Source organism: Zea mays, chromosome 3 (genome assembly GCF_902167145.1).
Source record: "Zea mays cultivar B73 chromosome 3, Zm-B73-REFERENCE-NAM-5.0, whole genome shotgun sequence".
NCBI classification, from domain to species: Eukaryota; Viridiplantae; Streptophyta; class Magnoliopsida; order Poales; family Poaceae; genus Zea; species Zea mays.
The window spans coordinates 38,452,200-38,472,881 of NC_050098.1; the positions used below are offsets into that span (position 1 = coordinate 38,452,200).

The 20,682-nt window shown below is 44.3% G+C and overlaps 1 protein-coding gene and 1 pseudogene across 1 annotated transcript; one reads left to right on the forward strand and one right to left on the reverse strand.

The window, feature by feature from the left end:
- Positions 1–743: 743 nt before the first annotated feature.
- On the reverse strand, positions 744–14,240 carry LOC100272400 (uncharacterized). The gene is made up of 7 exons (NM_001146880.1): positions 13,922–14,240; positions 13,619–13,822; positions 13,053–13,108; positions 11,439–11,565; positions 11,101–11,178; positions 1,184–1,297; positions 744–1,102 (listed from the first exon to the last, which is right to left on the reverse strand). Exons 1-7 carry the CDS (start codon positions 14,138–14,140, stop codon positions 1,031–1,033), a joined length of 870 nt encoding a protein of 289 aa, NP_001140352.1. The 5' UTR covers positions 14,141–14,240; the 3' UTR covers positions 744–1,030.
- Positions 2,461–3,396, forward strand: LOC118476648 (forkhead box protein L2-like; annotated as a pseudogene).
- Positions 14,241–20,682: the final 6,442 nt, after the last annotated feature.

Sequence of the window (20,682 nt, forward strand, 5' to 3'; positions counted from 1 at the left end):
AAGCGGGATGGATAAAATAACGTCAAGCATTAGAAGTCCTATATGACAAGAGAGTGTCACAAAAGCTAAAAGACAAGTTCTACAGGGCAATGATTAGGCCTGCTATGTTATATGGGGCTAAATGTTGGTCTACTAAGAGACGACATATCAAACAACTAAGTGTCGCAGAGATACATATGTTGCGTTGGATATGTGGGCTCACAAGACTGAATCGAGTGAGAAACGATGACATACACGATCGGTTAGGAGTAGCGCCAATTGAAGAAAAGCTTATTCAACACCGATTGAGATGGTTTGAGCATGTCCACCGAAGACCCCAGAGGCATCATAAGACGGAACAATAATGTGAAGAGAGGTAGAGGGTGACCAAACTTGACATGGGAGGAGGCAATCAAAAGGGACTTAAGAAATGGAATATTCCAAAGGAGTTGTGTTTTGATAAAAGTGCTTGGAAATAAGTTATCCACGTGCCGGAACTGTGTTTACGCATTTCCCTTTTAGTTCTCTCAAAAGCTTTTTCTCCTCCTCTTTCTCTTTTTTTGATGACTTCTTGTTAGGTTTTAACTCTAGCCTACCTTAACTTGTTTGGGACTTAAAGACTATGTTGATGTTCAAATTACGGAGACGAGGTCCTATTAGCTTTATTGCAATTTTGTGGATTGCTACCTGCAGGCTGTTACAATCTATAATAAGCTGCGCTGAAACAATCATGGTCCAGATTGTAACAATCCACACGCCAAATTGCCACGATCAAACTATATGCTTCCCCGCGGGCTAAAACAAACACGCAAACAGGGCACCAACGATCAACAACCTACCAAAATTCATCTTTCAGCACGCCCGTTGGGTAAGGGCAATACAGCGTTGAAACGGCAGAGGGGGGAAGGAAATGCTTGTTCAATGCATTGGCTATGTGCTCTACGCCTCTACAACCAGGTACTGAGTGATCGAGTGGTAACTACTCAATACTCAAACACACGTGAATGACCACTAAACATACAAAGACGTGTCTACTTGTGGAAAAAGAACGCTATATCAAATTTGATCTTTTGAGTTCTGACACAACACCGCCATCTTCCTGGATTTTCTCGTTGTATATCACCTGTATAACATGGTAGTTACTATCAGTTGTTGCCAGATCAAATTGAGTAGTTCCTTCTGGTCTGCTATGGTGATTGTTTACCTTGTCGATGATGCCATAATCCACAGCTTCACTGGGGCTAAAGTATTTAGGACGCCTGATGTCCCGAGCAATCTCTTCCATTGGTTTACCAATGTGTCTTGCCAGCAGCTTAACCTGAACGCAAAGTAGACAGTAAATTGTATACTGAAAGAAATTTCTCACCCCATTGGGAATTACAGTTACAGCAAGAACAACCAAGTTTCATGCAAGAAAATATCAGCAAAAGGGCCTCTAGTCGAGTTGATTAGGTGGCATGAGTAGCACTCAGTTCTTGGGTTCGACTCACGGTGGGAGCGAATTTCAGGCCGTGGTTAAAAAAAACCATCCGTTTGTCCCATGCCAAAGCACAGGTCTAAGGCCCGATCCTAGTCGCGGTTGTTTCTCACATGGGCTACAATGTCGTTGTGTATGGGTGGGTCAGGAGTTTAAGGGTTTTCTCGACCTGCGTGAGAAGGTCTTCTTCTTAATATAATATATGTCCGTGGGCTGCCTTGCCCCCACAGGTCGAGTTTTTTTATGCAAGAAAATATCTAGGCTACAATTTTGAGATATATTTTTCCAATGGAAAGTGACTTAGATCTGTATATTGAAACTAGATGTTATGTGTTTGAAGCCAACAACCCCGTTTGTTTCGGCTTAAATCTAGATTCTGATCGCTAGAAGTTGTTGCGGACTGCGAAACGCCCAGCTTCTCAGCCCGCTTCTATGAGAATCGATTTGATGAAAATCGTCCAAATTAACGTGAACAGAATCGGACGAGTCGTCACGATAGGAGGAATATGTCACTTACTAGATCTTAAACCCTATAGATATTCAGATTCTTCAAGAATCCCGATTTTCAGAAACACTTGTCAGAAAAAAAAAGTTGAACCAAACATGCCCAATAGACCAAGAAGAGACTCAGGTTTCCCAAACATTAGGCCAAAGTAATGCTCTCAACATCCATGGTCACTGCACACTACAATGTTTTGGTGTAAGCTTCAGATAACTTCCTTGTAAATCAAACTTCATAAAGTGAGTTGTGGTCGATTACTAAAGATGAAAATGGTTTATATACATCAAGTTCGAATACAATGAAAAAGTGACCATGAAGTACATAATTCAACACTCATGTATCTCACTTATTTTGAGGACATAAGATCATAGCGAAGTAGATAACACCTAAAATAGAAAAATCAACTCCCTATCCATTGAATGGAAACCTTCTCGCGCAAAGCTTGGACTTGGTCCAAAGTTTTAACACGTGCTGGATCTTAAGACAATCCTAATCTTTAGTCTAGTCATAATACATAGCGCTAGTGAGCTAGGGTAGGGACCCGCCCTCCCCTCTTACTTTGTTTTCGAGAAAATAAGGTGGTATTACTTCTTAGCACATTGTCCGTTAGAGGAGTCAAGAGCCTATTGGGCCTTAGCCCATTAGGGTTAATTAGTCGCTTGCTTAGGGGCCAAGTAAGACCTCTCTATACAATGAGAGATGTATCAATCTATGGTCAAGTAAGAGATTAGAAGCAAATCCCTTCTCTCTTGCCGGTCGTGGGCAAAGCCCTGCGGCCGGCCTCCCCAGCGCCCCTAACCCTAGCCGTCGCCCTCAAACCCGCGCAGCCCCCACCCTACAAACAGTACCCGCGGGTACTATAGCACTACAACGCACCATAACAATCTGGTATCGGAGATTCGGAGATGCCAGGTTCCAACGACGTGTCGCCAGGATCAACACCACCCACCACCTCCACCGTCGCCACATCTATTGATGCGACGGCTGCCGCCACTGGTCCAATCTCCCAAGCAGACTTCGTGGCATTCCAGCAGCTAATGGTGCAGCAGTTCGCCGCCATCAACGGCATGTCCAGTAGGACACCGCCACCACCGCCGCCTCCAGCTTCTGCCACCAGTGCTGCTGCTTTCCCCTATGGCATGATGGGCTATGGTGGCATAGCCCCCCTTCCCACCATCATCACGCCATCCACTACCACCACAACACCCCTTCCATCGCCGATCTCCACCTTGGTGCCACCGACGTCAACCATGCCCGTACTCAACCATCAGATCGCCTTCCCACACTCCCCATCCCCGATCCCGTCGTTCACTGATCCCATACCTGTGCCGTCACAACAACACTGTGATGGTGTTTTCTACGGGGACATGGATGTCATCCATGCATCGACGGCGCAGCTACAGGCGGCGGCACGCTGCCTCCTAGCGCACCGGCAAGGACAGCACCCCATCTTCAAGCGTCGACACCCAGTCGTCCTAGCAACCTTGCAGCAGCTCGTGGAGAGGAAGGCGATTGCGCGGCAAGTACCTGCAAGGTGACTGCGGTGGTGCAGCTGCAAGCTGCAGTGCGTGGCCTCCTAGTGCACCGGCGGCTGCAGGAGGTGCGCCAGCATATGCTCGAGGCAGCTTTGGTGGCGGTCGACCTCGACGCATGGGGGCATGACCTCGTCCTATCGGACGACCATCAGCAACCGCGTCGGCCCGCTGTCTCCAAACACAAGCACAGTGCCTGTCCCGCGGGCGACAAACTCCAACTCTACGGCAGCGGCAGTAGGGAAGGTGCTCTCCTCCTTGTCATCGACGAGGGCGCACTGCCTAGCGCCACCACATTCCGCTACCGGCTGCCACGAGGGCGCCTCCGATGGTTATTGTTGCGACCCTTCCAGGTGGCCATCCATGTGCTCCACTTTCGTCCAGATGGCGTCCATGGGATACAGGTGGCTGCACACGTGTAGGTCCAACGCGCGGAGGGTGTTTGTCTTATCTTAAGGGGTCAAAAAATAATCATAGTCTAATTCAGGTTCGGAATAATAAAATAAGCCGAGATGTAAACGGCTTATTTTTATGTGTTAGGTTTGTGTCTAGCGGAGTCATTGTTAGCGTCATCGTTAGGTTGCAGCTCGAGGACGAGCTGCATGTCTAGGTGGGGTGTAATGTTAGAGGAGTCAAGGGCCTATTGGGCCTTAGCCCATTAGGGTTAATTAGTCGCTTGCTTAGGGGCCAAGTAAGACCTCTCTATATAATGAGAGATGTATCAATCTATGGTCAAGTAAGAGATTAGAAGCAAATCTCTTCTCTCTTGCCGGCCGTGGGCAAAGCCCTGCGGCCGGCCTCCCCAACGCCCTTAAACCTAGCCGTCGCCCTCAAACCCAACCAGCCCCCACCCTGCGAACTGTTAGGATTTATGGGCTTGGCCCAATTAAGTTATTCAAATAAATCCCAGGAAAATCTCAAAAGCCCATATAAGTGGATGGCAAAGGGATAGGTGGAACCAATAGCACCATATTGCTAGCTCTTGTGGAGTAGAGCTAACTTAAATATGGAAGCCACACTCACTCACCAAGTCATGGATGAGAGGAGAGAGTGTGGAGAGCCACACGCGCGCGCGCGCTCGCTCGCCTCGCCTCGCCTGGCCTGGCCGGGCCGGGCCGGGGCGGGGCGGGGCGAAGGGCGCGGGCGCACGACATGCGCGTGAATGGTCCGCCGAAATCCGGCCCCTCGTCTTGCGGGGGCGCGGCTACCTTTTGCCGTTTGATTTTTTGGTTTCTTGGCTGTTACGCTTATCCTAACCGATCCCTATAAAATCTCAACTGATTGCGAGATTTTCGTGAGCGGATAAGCACTGGGGTCGCGGACTCGGCCCTATAAAAGGAGCCCGGCAGCCAGCCTCCAAATCATCCCAGATCCCAGTTCGCTTTCGCCTCTCTTCATAGCTGAGCCGCCTTTTAGTTCCCTTCGTCCCGACCGCAGAGGTGCATCTGCGATCAGGAGAGCAGGTCTCCGGAACCCTTCGTCTTCTAGATCCTGCACCGGGAGAGGGCGAATAAGGTTTTTGGGAAGCGTCTTCACGCGACTGCTCGTGATCTGCTGACCTCGTCAACCCATCTGATCCTGGCGCGCGCCAACAATCAGTAAGTCTAATCAGTACGCATCATCTGATTTGGCTTTTATTTCAGTTCTTCTGATTTGGTCATGATTTATATTCGGAATTTAATTTGGAATTTGTCTAATTATTCAACAATCCAAAAACCTTATTGTAGACAATTTCCTAGTTTTTCTATGGCTGCTTTTGCCGACGCGCTGAAGCCAGAAAAGTTTAATGGTATGCACTTTAAGAGATGGCAAGTCAAGGCCACGCTCTGGCTTACTGCTATGAATGTCTTCCATGTTAGTAAAGGCAGACCTGAGGGTCCACTGACTCCTGAACAGGAGAAAGAGTACGACCATGCCAATACTATGTTCACGGGAGCCGTTCTTAGCGCCCTTGTTGATCGTCTGGTTGATGCGAATATGCAGTACACAGACGGGAAACAGTTGTGGGATGCACTTACTACTAAGTATGGTGCATCAGATGCTGGCAGTGACCTGTATATCATGGAGAGCTTTCATGATTATAAGATGGTTGATAATCGCTCTATTGTAGAGCAAGCTCATGAAATACAGTGTATAGCCAAGGAGCTCGACCACCTTAAGATAGTCCTTCCTGACCGATTTGTGGCCGGATGCATTATTGCAAAGTTGCCTTCTACATGGAGGAACTTCGCCACAGCTCTGAAACATAAGAGACAGGAGATATCAGTTGAAAATCTGATAGCGTCTCTGGATGTTGAGGAGAAAGCTCGGGCTAAGGACACGGGATCTAAAGGAGGCGAGGGCCACTCCAGCGCCAACATGGTTCAGAAGAACCACAACAAGGGCAAAGGAAAGCCAAAATCTAACAAGCCCAACAAAACTACCAACTTCAAGAAGAAGAAGAACAAGGCTGAATTGACATGTTTCGCATGTGGCGAGGCGGGTCATTTTGCCAAGGATTGTCCCGATCGAGCGGATCGCCGTGGCAAAAAGGGCAATGTCAACACAGTGGTCGCTAGCAATGAGGAAGACAAAGGGTATGGTAATTTACCTTTCATCTTCTCAGTATTTCAATCACCTAGCTGGTGGCTTGATACTGGTGCTAATGTTCATGTGTGTTCTGACATCAACTTGTTCTCTTCTTATCAGGGCGCCCGGGATTCTTCCGTGCTAATGGGGAATGGGTCACATGCTTCTGTTCATGGCACTGGCACGGTGGATCTGAAGTTTACTTCGGGAAAGATCGTGCAGCTGAAGAACGTGCATCATGTCCCTTCTATACACAAGAATCTCGTTAGCGGAACCCTTCTATGTAGAGATGGGTTCAAGGTAGTTTTAGAGTCCAATAAATTAGTTGTGTCCAAGTCTGGACAATTTATTGGTAAAGGCTATGATTGCGGAGGCTTGTTCCGCTTTTCTTTGTTAGATTTCAATAATAAGTCTGTGAACCATATTTGTGCTAATGTTGATGATCTTGCGAGTATTTGGCATTCTCGTTTGTGTCATATTAATTTTGGCTCTATGTCTCGGCTTGCAACCATGAGTTTAATTCCGAATATCACCATAGTCAAAGGTTCTAAGTGCCATAGTTGTGTGCAGTCGAAGCAACCTCGAAAGCCTCATAAGGCTGCTGAGGAGAGACACCTGGCACCACTAGAACTCATACATTCTGATCTTTGTGAGATGAATGGTGTGTTGACAAAAGGTGGTAAGAGATACTTCATGACATTGATTGATGATGCGTCTAGATTTTGCTATGTATACTTGCTAAAAACTAAAGATGAGGCTTTAGACTACTTTAAAATCTATAAGGCTGAGGTTGAAAACCAACTAGAGAGAAAGATCAAACGTCTTAGATCAGATCGTGGTGGTGAGTTCTTTCCCAAAGTCTTTGACGATTTCTGTGCAGAACATGGCATTATTCATGAGAGGACTCCTCCCTATTCACCCGAGTCAAACGGGATTGCTGAAAGGAAAAACCGTACGTTGACTGACCTGGTGAATGCCATGTTAGACACTTCTGGTTTATCTAAGGCATGGTGGGGGGAGGCAGTCCTGACTTCATGTCATGTTCTGAATAGAATTCCTATGGGCAAAGAAGAGAAAACCCCTTATGAGAAGTGGGTTGGGAGAAAACCATCACTTTCATACTTGCGCACTTGGGGGTGCATGGCGAAAGTCAATGTACCAATTAATAAAAAACGCAAGCTTGGTCCAAGGACAGTGGATTGTGTCTTTCTTGGATATGCTTCGTGTAGCATAGCATATAGATTTTTAGTAGTTAAATCTGAAGTTCCTGATGTGTATGTTGATACTATTATGGAATCACGTGATGCTACTTTCTTTGAGCATATATTTCCAATGAAAGACATTCATAGCAATTCTAGATACTCTTCTGAGATAATTCCTGAACATAATACACCTATTGAGAGTTTTGAACAGCCACATGAAATTGTCCTAGAGGAGGATGACAATGATGCTCCTAAAAGGAGCAAGAGACAAAGGGTTGAAAAATCCTTTGGTAATGATTTCATTGTGTACCTTGTGGACGATACTCCTACTACCATTGCAGAAGCATTTGCATCTCCAGATGCAGATGATTGGAAAGAAGCAGTTCATAATGAGATGGACTCTATTCTTTCAAATGGTACGTGGGAAGTCACTGATCGACCCTATGGATGCAAACCCGTGGGTTGTAAGTGGGTGTTTAAAAAGAAGCTCAAGCCTGATGGTACAATTGAAAAGTACAAGGCTAGGCTTGTAGCTAAAGGCTATACTCAGAAAGAAGGAGAAGACTTCTTTGATACTTACTCACCTGTTGCTAGAATGACCACTATTCGAGTACTACTTTCTTTGGCTGCCTCGTATGGTCTCCTTGTTCATCAGATGGATGTAAAGACAGCTTTTCTTAATGGAGAGCTGGACGAGGAAATCTATATGGAACAACCTGATGGATTTGTAGTAAAGGGTCAAGAAAGCAAGGTGTGCAAGTTATTGAAATCTTTGTATGGTCTGAAGCAAGCACCAAAGCAGTGGCATGAGAAGTTTGACACTACTCTAACGTCTGCAGGCTTTGCCATTAATGAGGCAGACAGGTGTGTATATTATCGCTGTGGTGGGGGCGAAGGAGTTATATTGTGCTTATATGTTGATGATATATTGATATTTGGCACAAACATTGATGTGATCAATGAAGTCAAGTCTTTTCTATCAAAGAGTTTTGATATGAAAGATCTGGGAGAAGCTGATGTGATTCTAAACATCAAGCTGATTAAGGCAGATGGTGGGATTACTCTCTCGCAATCTCACTATGTTGAAAAGGTTTTGAAGCGATTTGGCTTCTCTGAGTGCAAACCTTCTTCAACACCTTATGATCCCAGTGTGACACTGCGAAAGAACAAGAGAATTGGTTTAGACCAATTGAGATACTCTCAGATTGTCGGTTCACTCATGTATCTTGCTGGTGCAACAAGGCCCGATATCTCGTTTGCTGTGAGCAAATTGAGTAGGTTCATGTCAAACCCCGGGACTGATCATTGGCATGCACTTGAGCGGGTTATGCGCTACCTGCAAGGTACAATGAGTTATGGAATTCACTATTCTGGTCAGCATGCAGTACTTGAAGGATATAGTGATTCGAACTGGATATCTGATGCAGACGAGCTTTATGCCACCAGTGGTTATGTCTTTACTATTGGTGGAGGTGCGGTATCATGGAGGTCATGCAAGCAGACCATTTTGACGAGGTCAACCATGGAAGCCGAGCTAGCTGCACTTGACACAGCAACCGTTGAGGCAGAATGGTTGCGTGAACTCTTGATGGACTTGCCGGTGGTTGAGAAACCAATACCAGCTATCCTTATGAACTGTGACAATCAGACAGTGATTGCTAAAGTGACGAGTTCTAAGGATAATGGAAAGTCATCAAGACATGTCAAAAGACGATTGAAGTCTGTCAGAAAGTTGAGAAACTCCGGAGTTATAAGTGTGACTTATATTTCAACAGATAAGAATCTGGCAGATCCTTTTACCAAGGGACTACCACGTAATGTGATAGAAATCGCATCGAGAGAGATGGGTATGAGACCCGAATAAAGTTGCCATGGTGGAAACCCAGTCTATGTGATCGGAGATCCCGTGAATTAGGTCCTGGGAAGAACAAGCCATTGGTGAACTGAGGAGAGTAACCTTTGACCCTCTCTAAGTAAAGATGCAATACTCTCAAATGCTGTAAGGCAGGTTGGCTTTGTGCCTTAATGTGTTCTGTTGGCTTGTATTAGCGAAGATGTTGTCCTGCAGAACATTCTTGAAAGAACACACCTATATGAGTTAGACTGTCTAACGTCGCAGTCTATGAGATCTGGGTGATCTCTAGTAAACTCATGAAGAGACCTTGGAGTACGACGTATATGCTCCACCCGAGAAGGGGACTACTGGTAGCCAAGTACTAGTCATGACTTCAAGTGAAACCCATTCACGCAAAACTTGCAATTCAAGGCATAGTCCATTGTCCAAGTTGTGGGTTGGTGTAACTTGGAGTTCTAGGCGGAAGTTCAACTTAACAGTCTCTGCTGAAAAACTAGTATATTAAACAGTAGTGAACAGTGGCGAAAACTGCAGATGGGCATTTGAGATCTGGTGGGGGATTGTTAGGATTTATGGGCTTGGCCCAATTAAGTTATTCAAATAAATCCCAGGAAAATCTCAAAAGCCCATATAAGTGGATGGCAAAGGGATAGGTGGAACCAATAGCACCATATTGCTAGCTCTTGTGGAGTAGAGCTAACTTAAATATGGAAGCCACACTCACTCACCAAGTCATGGATGAGAGGAGAGAGTGTGGAGAGCCACACGCGCGCGCGCGCTCGCTCGCCTCGCCTCGCCTGGCCTGGCCGGGCCGGGCCGGGGCGGGGCGGGGCGAAGGGCGCGGGCGCACGACATGCGCGTGAATGGTCCGCCGAAATCCGGCCCCTCGCCTTGCGGGGGCGCGGCTACCTTTTGCCGTTTGATTTTTTGGTTTCTTGGCTGTTACGCTTATCCTAACCGATCCCTATAAAATCTCAACTGATTGCGAGATTTTCGTGAGCGGATAAGCACTGGGGTCGCGGACTCGGCCCTATAAAAGGAGCCCGGCAGCCAGCCTCCAAATCATCCCAGATCCCAGTTCGCTTTCGCCTCTCTTCATAGCTGAGCCGCCTTTTAGTTCCCTTCGTCCCGACCGCAGAGGTGCATCTGCGATCAGGAGAGCAGGTCTCCGGAACCCTTCGTCTTCTAGATCCTGCACCGGGAGAGGGCGAATAAGGTTTTTGGGAAGCGTCTTCACGCGACTGCTCGTGATCTGCTGACCTCGTCAACCCATCTGATCCTGGCGCGCGCCAACAATCAGTAAGTCTAATCAGTACGCATCATCTGATTTGGCTTTTATTTCAGTTCTTCTGATTTGGTCATGATTTATATTCGGAATTTAATTTGGAATTTGTCTAATTATTCAACACGAACAGTACCCGCGGCTTCTGTAGCACTACAGCCCACCATAACATTGTGAATCTATACAGACAGAAACATGACCAAGGCAGCATGGGGATCATAGTTCCCCTGCACAACCAGGTTTCCCAGGGCACACGACTACAACTGAGCCAGAAACTACAATTCTACAAAGATGGCTTCCCAATTACGACTTGTCTTAATACAAACTCATTTTAATCCAGTAGCCATGAATAATAATTAGTGATCTTTTTGTGGCCTTCCTGTATTTGGAAGCTGACAAGAGTTACTTCAAGAATAGGAAAAGGTTGAATGAATGGATGGTTGTATTAACGTTACTGGGATGGTCATTTCCTTTTTTTTCCCTCTAGTTCTTCCAATCACCAATGAAGTGAATGAACTGAAGAAATATAAGTTTGACACTGCACAACTTTCTATGTTTCTACATTGATAATTTGGAGCAATAATATCAACTTCTCAAAACAAGGTAGCATTAGCTATGCTAGATTAGTTTAAATTCATGATAATATCATTAATTATTTATTTATACATGCTCTCAAAAAAATATGTACAAGAGAGAAAAATACCATTTCTATCTTGACATTTCGAATCTCTTTTCTTGCAATGTCAACGTCTGTTGCCTGACCTTGAAAGCGACCAATTGGCTGCACATTACATGTCACAATGGTAAGACATTCTAGCTTCACATTATTAGCAAGCAAATACCAGTGATACTGCACATGTTTTGTGTGTCCATAAACAAAGTATGTGGGAGTGCAGCACAGTATTGGAGCAAGGGTTTAAGATTAAGATCATAGTACACACTGCAGTATAATATTATTATTTGTGTGCCATACTGCCATGAGCATTAAGCTCAAATAACAAAGAAAACAGAATATATATCAACACAAGAAAAAGAAATAACCTGTTTTATCATTATTGTCGATGATGGAAGTGCGGCACGGTTACCTTTAGCGCCAGCAGCTAAGAGTAAAGCAGCTTCTCCCCATGCATTACCGACACACAGAGTGAAAATAGGAACTTTAACATACCTGCAATGGGGTAGGGATATTAAACCAGTAATTCCACAATCCTTCTTTTAAAAAAAATAAGAGCTGGCATGGTTATGCTAATTGGAACAAGGGAAAATAACAGACTACTACAAGTAATGTGTGTTATGAATCACTGAAGAAGGCACACTTAATGGACTATTCTATTTTGTACAAGGGGACAAGATATAAGAAGCTGAATCAACATTGTACCTTAATTTTTGTTTATTGTTTATTAACTATATGGGTAGTGTTTAATGTGCTAGACTTCAAAGTCATTCTGTGTTGAGCTCCTATCTTGAAGTTTAACAGTTATTGGACCAAACGCACCTAGCCCTGCTTGTTTGTAGAAATCTTACCGGTTTAGTAGTTATAAAAGGGGAAAACCCTCAGAAGTCCAATAAGAGTGATTATATATAACACCCGTCACCAAGCATGTGGCTTCACACTTTATTCCACTATATATGTTACTTTAGAAATATAAGTATGATTGAACTCTGATAGCTTTAACTAACAAATATTAAGAGCATCACCAAGAGTCTTTCTAAAGTTCACTCTCTACATCATCATTTAGAGAGTCATTTCCATAAAAACTGTTTTATACCTTTCCACTCTCCAACAGTTTTTCTATATCTTGTTTGTACTCTACAAAGTCATTCTTGTTTTCTATCTTTGACTAACAAGAAATTCGGAATAGAAGATGGGCCATATTTGGATAACGGATAACCAATTAAAGCAGCTGTTGGATGTTATTTTTTCATCAAAATATTTATTCCTAGCAATTAGAAAGGATATAGAGTCTCTTGGAGTTGCTCTAAAGTAATAAGAGTGGATAAAAAAAGGTACTGGCAGATTCATAAAAAACTTCCATAATGCTATATTATTAACGTATTGAGATAAAAATTAATGGGCAAAATATCATCTTGACATGGAGTGCAATAAACATAGAACTGACCCGAAGAGAACTTGGACAAGTGTTATAGTTATAGTATTTGGTCAGGGACAAAAAAAAACTAGTTTCAAGTGGGGCTAATTAGTAAGCAGGCATGGGTGGGATGTGAAAATGAGGTAGTGCATGGACTCAGTAGCTTGTTTTCCATTCTAAAGAGCCCCGATCTACATAGAAGATAAAATATTTGAGTTCGGTCAGAGCTTTTCAAGTCAATGCTTGCCAACCACAAAAATAGACATGTTTCTTATGAGTAGCATGGACTCAATAGCTATTTGTTTTTCCATACAAAAGAGCTCCGATCCAATCTACAAAGAAGGTAAAATATATGGGTCCAATCCAAGTTTTTCAGTCCACGTGCTTGCCAGGCAGACACAAAAACAGGCATGCTTCTTATAATGAGCTAACTACAATACAAGTTCACATCGAGAACATGTGGAAAGCATCAGCCAAGTCAAGTCAATAAGAGGGGTATCAGGAATAGAAATAGATTTGCAAGGAACAAGAAAGCAGTATAAATACATAGTATGTCAAATCTGACCTCATAGCATCATATACTGCAAGAGCTTCTGTCTCATAGCCTAACTTCTCGCCATTCTGAATGAGGGAGAAAGATGATATGAAGATTGGATTAGAGCAAGAATTAATCTGTGATTGTTAAGAGATACGTTCCTACAAAAAAAAATAGAAAACTCGGTGCTCTGTGGGTGAGAAAACAAATAAACTTACACATAGTCTAGGTGAACAAAACTAATGATTAAAGAACCAAAAATCCACAGGCTAAGATAAATTGATGCCCACTACACAAAGGTTTTTGGAGCCATAGGTCTGTCAAATAACCCAGGCATACTTTAAGCTCGTAGCCTTATCGTGTTTATTGTTTTCCTAGGTAGGTGTGTTTCCATTTTGGTTGTGAGCTCCGACCTACGTCCGCACTCATTTGACACAACCAAGTAATAATCGCCATAAGGATTTTTTTTTCCCGAACGCCCAGTAGAGTTGGGCATCATTGTATTAAGAAGGAAAAGGTCCAAAATTAAACCGAGTGAAAAAGTTATCATGGTCATAAGGAAATCAAGGAAAGGTGAATCAGAAGCAGCACCAAACCTTGGTGGTGCCAGTGGAATTGATGTACATGTAGATTGGCTTCTCGGCGTCGTCATACTGGAGGTAGAGAAACTCGGCGAGCATGAGCTCCGTGACCGACGGAACGAGGCACATCCCCAAGTACACGATCCGGTTCTTGTACAGGAACGAGGCCAAGTCCGGCGGTGGCTGCTCCCACGCGGCCCCCCTCAGGAACGGCACCACCTGCAGGCACCAACAACAGACAAAAACACCATTTAGGCGTTATCGCACTCCAGACACGCCAAATTCGCTCCCCAGAGCTCGGCCAAGCGCGGACCGTACCATCGCGACGACATCCCTGGCGCCGCGACCGCCGTCGACGGCGGGTTCTCGATGGGGGCTCAGGAACCGCGGCTTGGCGCCGGCGAGCGCGCGGGGGCGGGCAGCGAGGCGGAGCTGGGATGAGGGCGAGACGGGGAGGCAACGGGGCGGGGAGAAGAGTGTGCGGACGTCGAGGGCGACGCGGGGAGGGGACAAGAAGGCGGCGGCAGCTGCCTCCATGGCGAGGCGGCGGTGCGGACTGCGGAGGGGACTGGGAGTCTAGGAGCGGGCTCAGCTTGGAGGTGGCACCGGTCGGAGTGCGGATAAGCTCCCGCAGTCGATGATTTGGCCCGTAGACAACTATCGGCCTGGGCGCCTGGCGCGAGACGGATGAAGGCCCGTTTGTTTTTGTTTTTTTTTTCACTAAAGTTTAGTTACTAAAAAATTCTATTTGGTTTGATTGATTAGAATTTAACTAAAATACATTAATTACTGTGTATAATAACTATACTATCCTAAGTGCCAGTTTGGTAGGGCTTCTAAACCGGCTCCGACTTCGGCTCTTGGAGGAGCCCTCTAAGGACTAATTTGGTGACCATGGATCATGGGAAATTGGAGGGGGTTGAGGAGGAAATTAGTTCATTTCCCCCTCAATCCCCTCCAATCATCTCATGATCCCTTTGTCACTAAATCAGTCCTAAACGGTCTTTAAAAAATAACTCCCAATAAAGATCACTGAGTAGCTGGAGCCATTTTTAAGAGAGGAGTCGGAGCCAAAAAAATTGGCTCCTACCGACTCCTCTCATTCCCCTCCTCTCACGTCATGAAGAGTCGTTTTATCAAACGATTTGTTAAAAAAACATGGCTCCTATAGATGAGTTATTTTTGAAGAGAAGTTAGAGCCGGAGTCATTTTTAGAGGAGCCGGAGCCGTACCAAACAGGGTCTAAATAAATACATGCTCAGTTGTTGTTAGTCGTGTTCACACTAGCTGAACGCCCGCCACGCAGGGGTGTATCTAGCAGGTATGCCTGTATGATCGGGCATATCTCGCGTACTCAATGTATACATAGTCTACTAGTAACTGATGCGCGCCCCGCGCGCGTAGAAAACCAAATATAACATTCCCTTAAGAGACATGAAACTGGTTGTGAATCATAGAAATCTAATATCATCTTAAAAAACATTAAATGACCAGTTGTAAATTATACAGTTCAAAGTAACAACACATTAAATGACCATTTCGATAAAAAAATATTAAATGACCAGAGAATGAAAGGGTTACCCCAAATGCTGAAGACCATTTCCAAGATTAGCTAGGTCTGTTGTATCTGACAATGATATAAGTGCTTGCTTCACTTATATAGGTGTATAAATTTATACTTAGTCCATTGTTTTTTTTAGAATAGAGTAACCATGCAGATCCCAATCTGCGGGACTGCACCGGTCGATCTAAACAACCAGTTCCTCCTAAAGCCATATATTCATCCAATAAAGCACAGATCCGACACTCGCTTTGCTAAGCCAAAATCATAAAGCTTAAATTTCGAAAAGGTAATATGGTAAATCTTGCAGCTAGCTTAAGCCCAACAAACACGGCATTAGCGGCTCAGCAAAAGTACCTGCTCGGCGAGATGTGGCAGTCCGTGGCGTGAACCTGCTGGGGTCACACATGCATGTATATCGGCTTCCTGTCGCCGCCAGCAAGCTTCTCCTCTGTATTCTCCTTCTTCACCGCCTTCCCATACGGCCACAACCTTCTTCGAGAAGGGGATAGTGAGCTTAGAGAACTGCGTGGCGCGGTCCAAGAGGACACCGACGAAAGAAGCCCGGGCTCTGTCTCAGCCACTGGCGAGTAGCGATGGGAGTTCCCCAATGGCCCTCGCGGCAGCTAGAAGAGTCCAGAAGAATTTGGTGTAGGGTGAAGAATTCCGTGTGTTTGCCACCTGGCCGTTGAGATAGAATCGAATGGCCAAAAATTATTAAAGTGACGTGGCTCCACGGAATCACAGCTTTGCTCCCTGCTCTTATATATAGAAAGAATAGTAACTGGGCGCGCCCTTGGGCGCGATTTGTTGCCATTTGAGTAAGTCTTTTTGGTGCGATAGTAGATGTACTATTATAATAAATTGTATTATTAACTTGCATTGGGCTCAAAGTAATGGTGCTCAGTTTGCTACTTAATATTTTAATTGGGTAGTGAAAGCCCCAAACAGTTCTCACCTCTTTGCAACAGCTAGGGAAAGAAGAATACATCAGGTTTTTTTGGTGGGTGAGCTTTGCACTGGATATTTCCAATAAGAATCATTTTTCACAAAGGTCGGTAGTTACTTATGTCTATATATTCTGGTTGTTTGGACTTTGGAGACAGCTCTGAACTTCAGGTTCGTCAGGTCCATGAATGTCAACAATCAAAGAAATAAAATAAAATTTGTATCAAGAGTTGGACAAACAAAAAATACTTCAGGTACATAATGTGTCAGGATAAATGCTAACCAAAATTTAGGTACGCATCATATACAAAAGCACCAAATATGCTTATGATCATAAATTGGGAATGGATCTCCCATATATTTATGTATTCAGAAACATCATATCTTTAGTACTGCATGAGTGTACATAGAAGCCAATTAGTGGCATCCGCACTTTGGTGATCGCCAACCAATAGTAGTGGAGATTGTGTTATACCTTCCAAACAATCCTGTTAGATCTTGTGGTCATAATCACCTAATTAGTTGCACAATATTAAGCATGCGTTTATAGATTTTATATATCACCTATGTCGTCCTAGATCGATCCTTTAGTTTAGCCTGTACATTTCGGTCTTTGGACTACATGTCGACCTAGCAATCGTTCTTTTAGAGTTAAGAGGCATCTATCTTGATACTTAATAGAAGTTGTAAAAAATCAACAAAGCCTCGCCAACCCTTGGTCACAAAATAAGGCAAATTACACTATTAGATGTAAATTGTAAAAGTGTCAGCTTGTCACAATGTAACTTATCTCTGCTTTATTTGCTTGTACGTTGGTCTATCTTTGGCGACTTCTGCAATACGAACGACTCATCTTGACGCACATCAGACCTTCACTCGGGCCCCCTCGCCGTCGACGACAGTTGCTGCCAGCCAGGCACCGGCCGTACGACGACCGGATCCTTCCCCTCTGGCTTGGACGCGGGGCCTCGACTTCACCACCCTTGCCTCCGCTCGTGGCCTTTGCATGGCTGAAAAAAGCTCGAAGCCCCTGGTTCATGGTTTAATTCCCCCTGGTTCATGGTTGAATTATTTGTTTTCGAGCTTGAAGATGATTGACTGATGGATTACCTCTTGCTATAGCCGGATGCGACGTTGGGGCTCCAACAGCCGGAGGGGGACGACGGCGTCCGGGTGGGGCGCGGCGCGGCGCGGCGCGGTGAAGCTACGGGTGAGTGGCTGCGGCATGTGGAAGTTGAGCAGGACGCCAACGCCGTAGCTGCTGGTACAAAAGTTGTCCCCGTCGATGTCGCCGCTGCCGCTGACGCTGTCCCATTAACGCGCTGACGCCCTCCGATTGGGCCTCCTTGCTGTCGGCGGTAGCTGCAGCTGCTAACCGCCGGGCGCGGCCGTGCGACGTCCGGGTCCTTCTCTTCTATTTTGGCGCAGCCGCAGCTTTGGCCTCATTGTCGCCGCCTCTGCGGCTCCGTCGACGCCCATCTTGTGTGCCTTCACGTGACTTCTCGAAACCTCCAATTAGTTCCAGTTCCAGGTGCTAAGCGATGTGGCTGGTTGGGCAACAAAACGCAAACATCCTTTTAGCCCTGGAAAGTCGATCGGACGGCCGACAAAAAAAACAACGTGGGAACGCCATGTGCGAGCTTTCCTCCCGGCTCCAATTGTGGCCGTTCATACACGATCGAGTGGCTAGAAAAAAAAAGCTGACGTGGACATGCTCACGTCGCTTGTTTGCGTCCGCGTTTAATATATAGTAATATGTGTATAGAAAGGACGTTGCACTATCAATCTTGTAGATTGGGATTCTTTCAATCTTATGGCATCAAGACCTATCCGATAAAGTCTTGAGACGTGTAATTTGATGTAAAATAAAATTTTCAATTGATTTGATCAAATATATATGAAATTTTTAGATGGCATGCCCTATAATAAAATCTTAGATCCGCCACTGATGCCATGGTGCCTGCTCACGTACATTAATTGATGTTGTTGCTACTTTTAGCCTTTCGGCCCATCGACTCACTAGAGAACTAAAGGGGTGTTTGGTTCTAGGGACTACTTTTTAGTTCCTCTATTTTATTCTATTTTAGTATGTTTTAGTTTTCATATTTGGTAATTTAGAGACTAAAATGGAATAAGATGGAGAGACTAAAAATTAGTCCCTACAACCAAACACTCGCTAAAGGTCTGTTTGTTTCCCTAGTGCTAAAATTTAGCACTGCTTTAAATTTAGCACATGCTAAACTTTAGTACTTGATGGTTGTTTGGATAAAGTGCTAAACTTTAGCACTTGTCTAAAAGGATCGTACAACCAATGGTGGGGGAGAGAGAAAATGGTATCATTGCAAAATGGGGTTGGGACCACTTTTAGCACAATTTAGCGCCTTTGGAGTTAAAGTGCTAATGAGTGCTAAACTTTAGCACGACACTTTTAGCCACCTTGTTTATTTAGTAGCTAAACGTTAGTAAAAAGTGTAGTGCTAAAGTTTAGTAAGGGGAACAAACAGACCCTAAACTTGAGTTGGGGTTTTAGTCGCTCATCTTGCTTACTTAGGGACTATAAGTGACTAGAGTTTAGTCTCCCCAAACCAAACGGGTGGAAATAGAGACTCAAAAGTCTTTGCAGCTTACCATTTAGTCCATCCATATAGTAGTTATCTCTTCTATATCTACGTCACTATATAATCCATCAGTTTAAACTTTGCTAAACTCATTCAATCAAATCACCCACCCACACATAACCTCCACTAAATCCGCCATTCACCAATAGATTGCACCCAGACTTAACATATCATCAAAACCAATGGTTCAGATTACTAGATAACACATCTCTTAATCAAATCCAATAGGCAATATTATTTGAATCATCTCTCAACCTACTTCCCCCACTACCCCTAGCCTCCCCCTCCCTCCTCCCCTACGTCATTATCACCTCCTCCCCTCACTCGCGCCACTGCCGCAAACATCAACCTAGCGTCGTTGTCGTCGACCCCTCCTCTACTCAGGATCGTAGCGTTAGCACGGACTATATGCTAGTCATTATTAATATAGGACTTCACTTATCTCTCACAAAGTTTCTTGATTCTTATGTTTAAATTAGATGTAAGTTTACAGTCTGCTTCTCCTCCACTTTAGAATTTAGTCAGCTTATAGCCTCTTATTATACTTGCTCTCATACCATGCATCGTCATGGTCTAACAATCTAATCATGGATTTTCATAAATTTATCTACCAGTCAAATGCACGTAAGATATACCAAAAAATAATAGTATAATAACTTGAATTAAATTTTAGTGATCCTTTGGAACAAAAGATTATTTCTTGAATCATATGTATTTATGTATTTTTGAACTAATTCCTATGAAATGCTTATACCATTTCTATAAAATTCCTAGTGTTGAACTATTAACCAAAACACTACTTTAAGTATAATATTTTTGAACATTAATGTTACAAATTGAATTTTATACAGGCAAAATACTAAGAGAAAAAATTATGTTTTAAATCTATCTTATAATAAACCTAAATGTCAAAAAAATTGATAGCGGCACAAAGGGCTAGTTTGGAACCCAAATCTCCTTCGAGATTGAAGGGTTGAGCGTAGTCAAGTAGTTTTTGTGTTTGTCTTAAATTTATTAATATTTGAAAGGAACACAGACGTCTAAGAGGGTGAATTAGGATTTCTAAAACTTTTGCTAATCTAGGCCACAAAAAATTCCCTAGAACAAAACCTATGCAAATATGTAAACTAGAATGTGCAAATTAGGTTTTGACTAATTGTTGCTATCTCTACCGCAAAAGAAGTTTTGCAGCATAAGTTCCAATTCTAACTAGAAATAGAGAAAAAGGAACTTAAGTACTTCAATATAAACGAGGAAGCTAAAGAGCAAGGGTAGAGATGCAAACTCTCGTGGACGACGCTGGTATTTTTATCAAGGTGTCCAGAACCACGCAAGGACCCAACTAATACTCGTTGTGCCCATACGCAAAGGGTAGCCCACACGACACGAGGGCCAAACACCACGGACAACTAACTTCGTAGAGAGTTGCGGGCCTTCTCCACGTGCAAGTGGTGCTCCGCTTCTGGCTCCTCTCAAATGCTCACTAACGTCTTCACTATAGAGCTTTCGGACGAAACGTCGCAGGCCTTGTTCCCTCCGGTACAGGGCGACAGTCATATCACAAACATAGTTGATACGGTCTCGTAAGACTCTCGCCCCACTTGGTAAAATTACAACGGCTCGCGCAAGAGCAGAGGGGTTTTGTGTGTTTTTCTAAACTCACTCAACTAACTAGGATTCACCTAGAGCAAGCACAATAGTGGTCTAACTAACCTAAACACTTTGTAAAGCACCTACGCTAATCATCGAGTGATTCTATTAAGCACTTCGATGTTTGAGCACTAGAAAATGTCTATAGCATGTGTTGGTATGTTGTTTGGACACCCACACCTTCTAAAAGCCAATTGGGTGAAGTATATATAGGTCCCAACTCAAAATAGCCGTTGGAGGAAAATATGTTGCTCTCTGCAGCACACCAGACTGTCTGGCGCAACTAACCGTTGTAAATATAG

Excerpts from the sequence above, each read along its gene's own strand:
- LOC100272400 (NM_001146880.1), bottom strand. The coding sequence starts at position 14,140 with ATGGAGGCAGCTGCCGCCGCCTTCTTGTCCCCTCCCCGCGTCGCCCTC. Across the intron at positions 13,823-13,921 it reads CCAGGGATGTCGTCGCGATG|GTGGTGCCGTTCCTGAGGGG; the intron begins GTACGGTCCGCG and ends TGGTGCCTGCAG. Across the intron at positions 1,298-11,100 it reads GAAATGTCAAGATAGAAATG|GTTAAGCTGCTGGCAAGACA; the intron begins GTATTTTTCTCT and ends CTTTGCGTTCAG.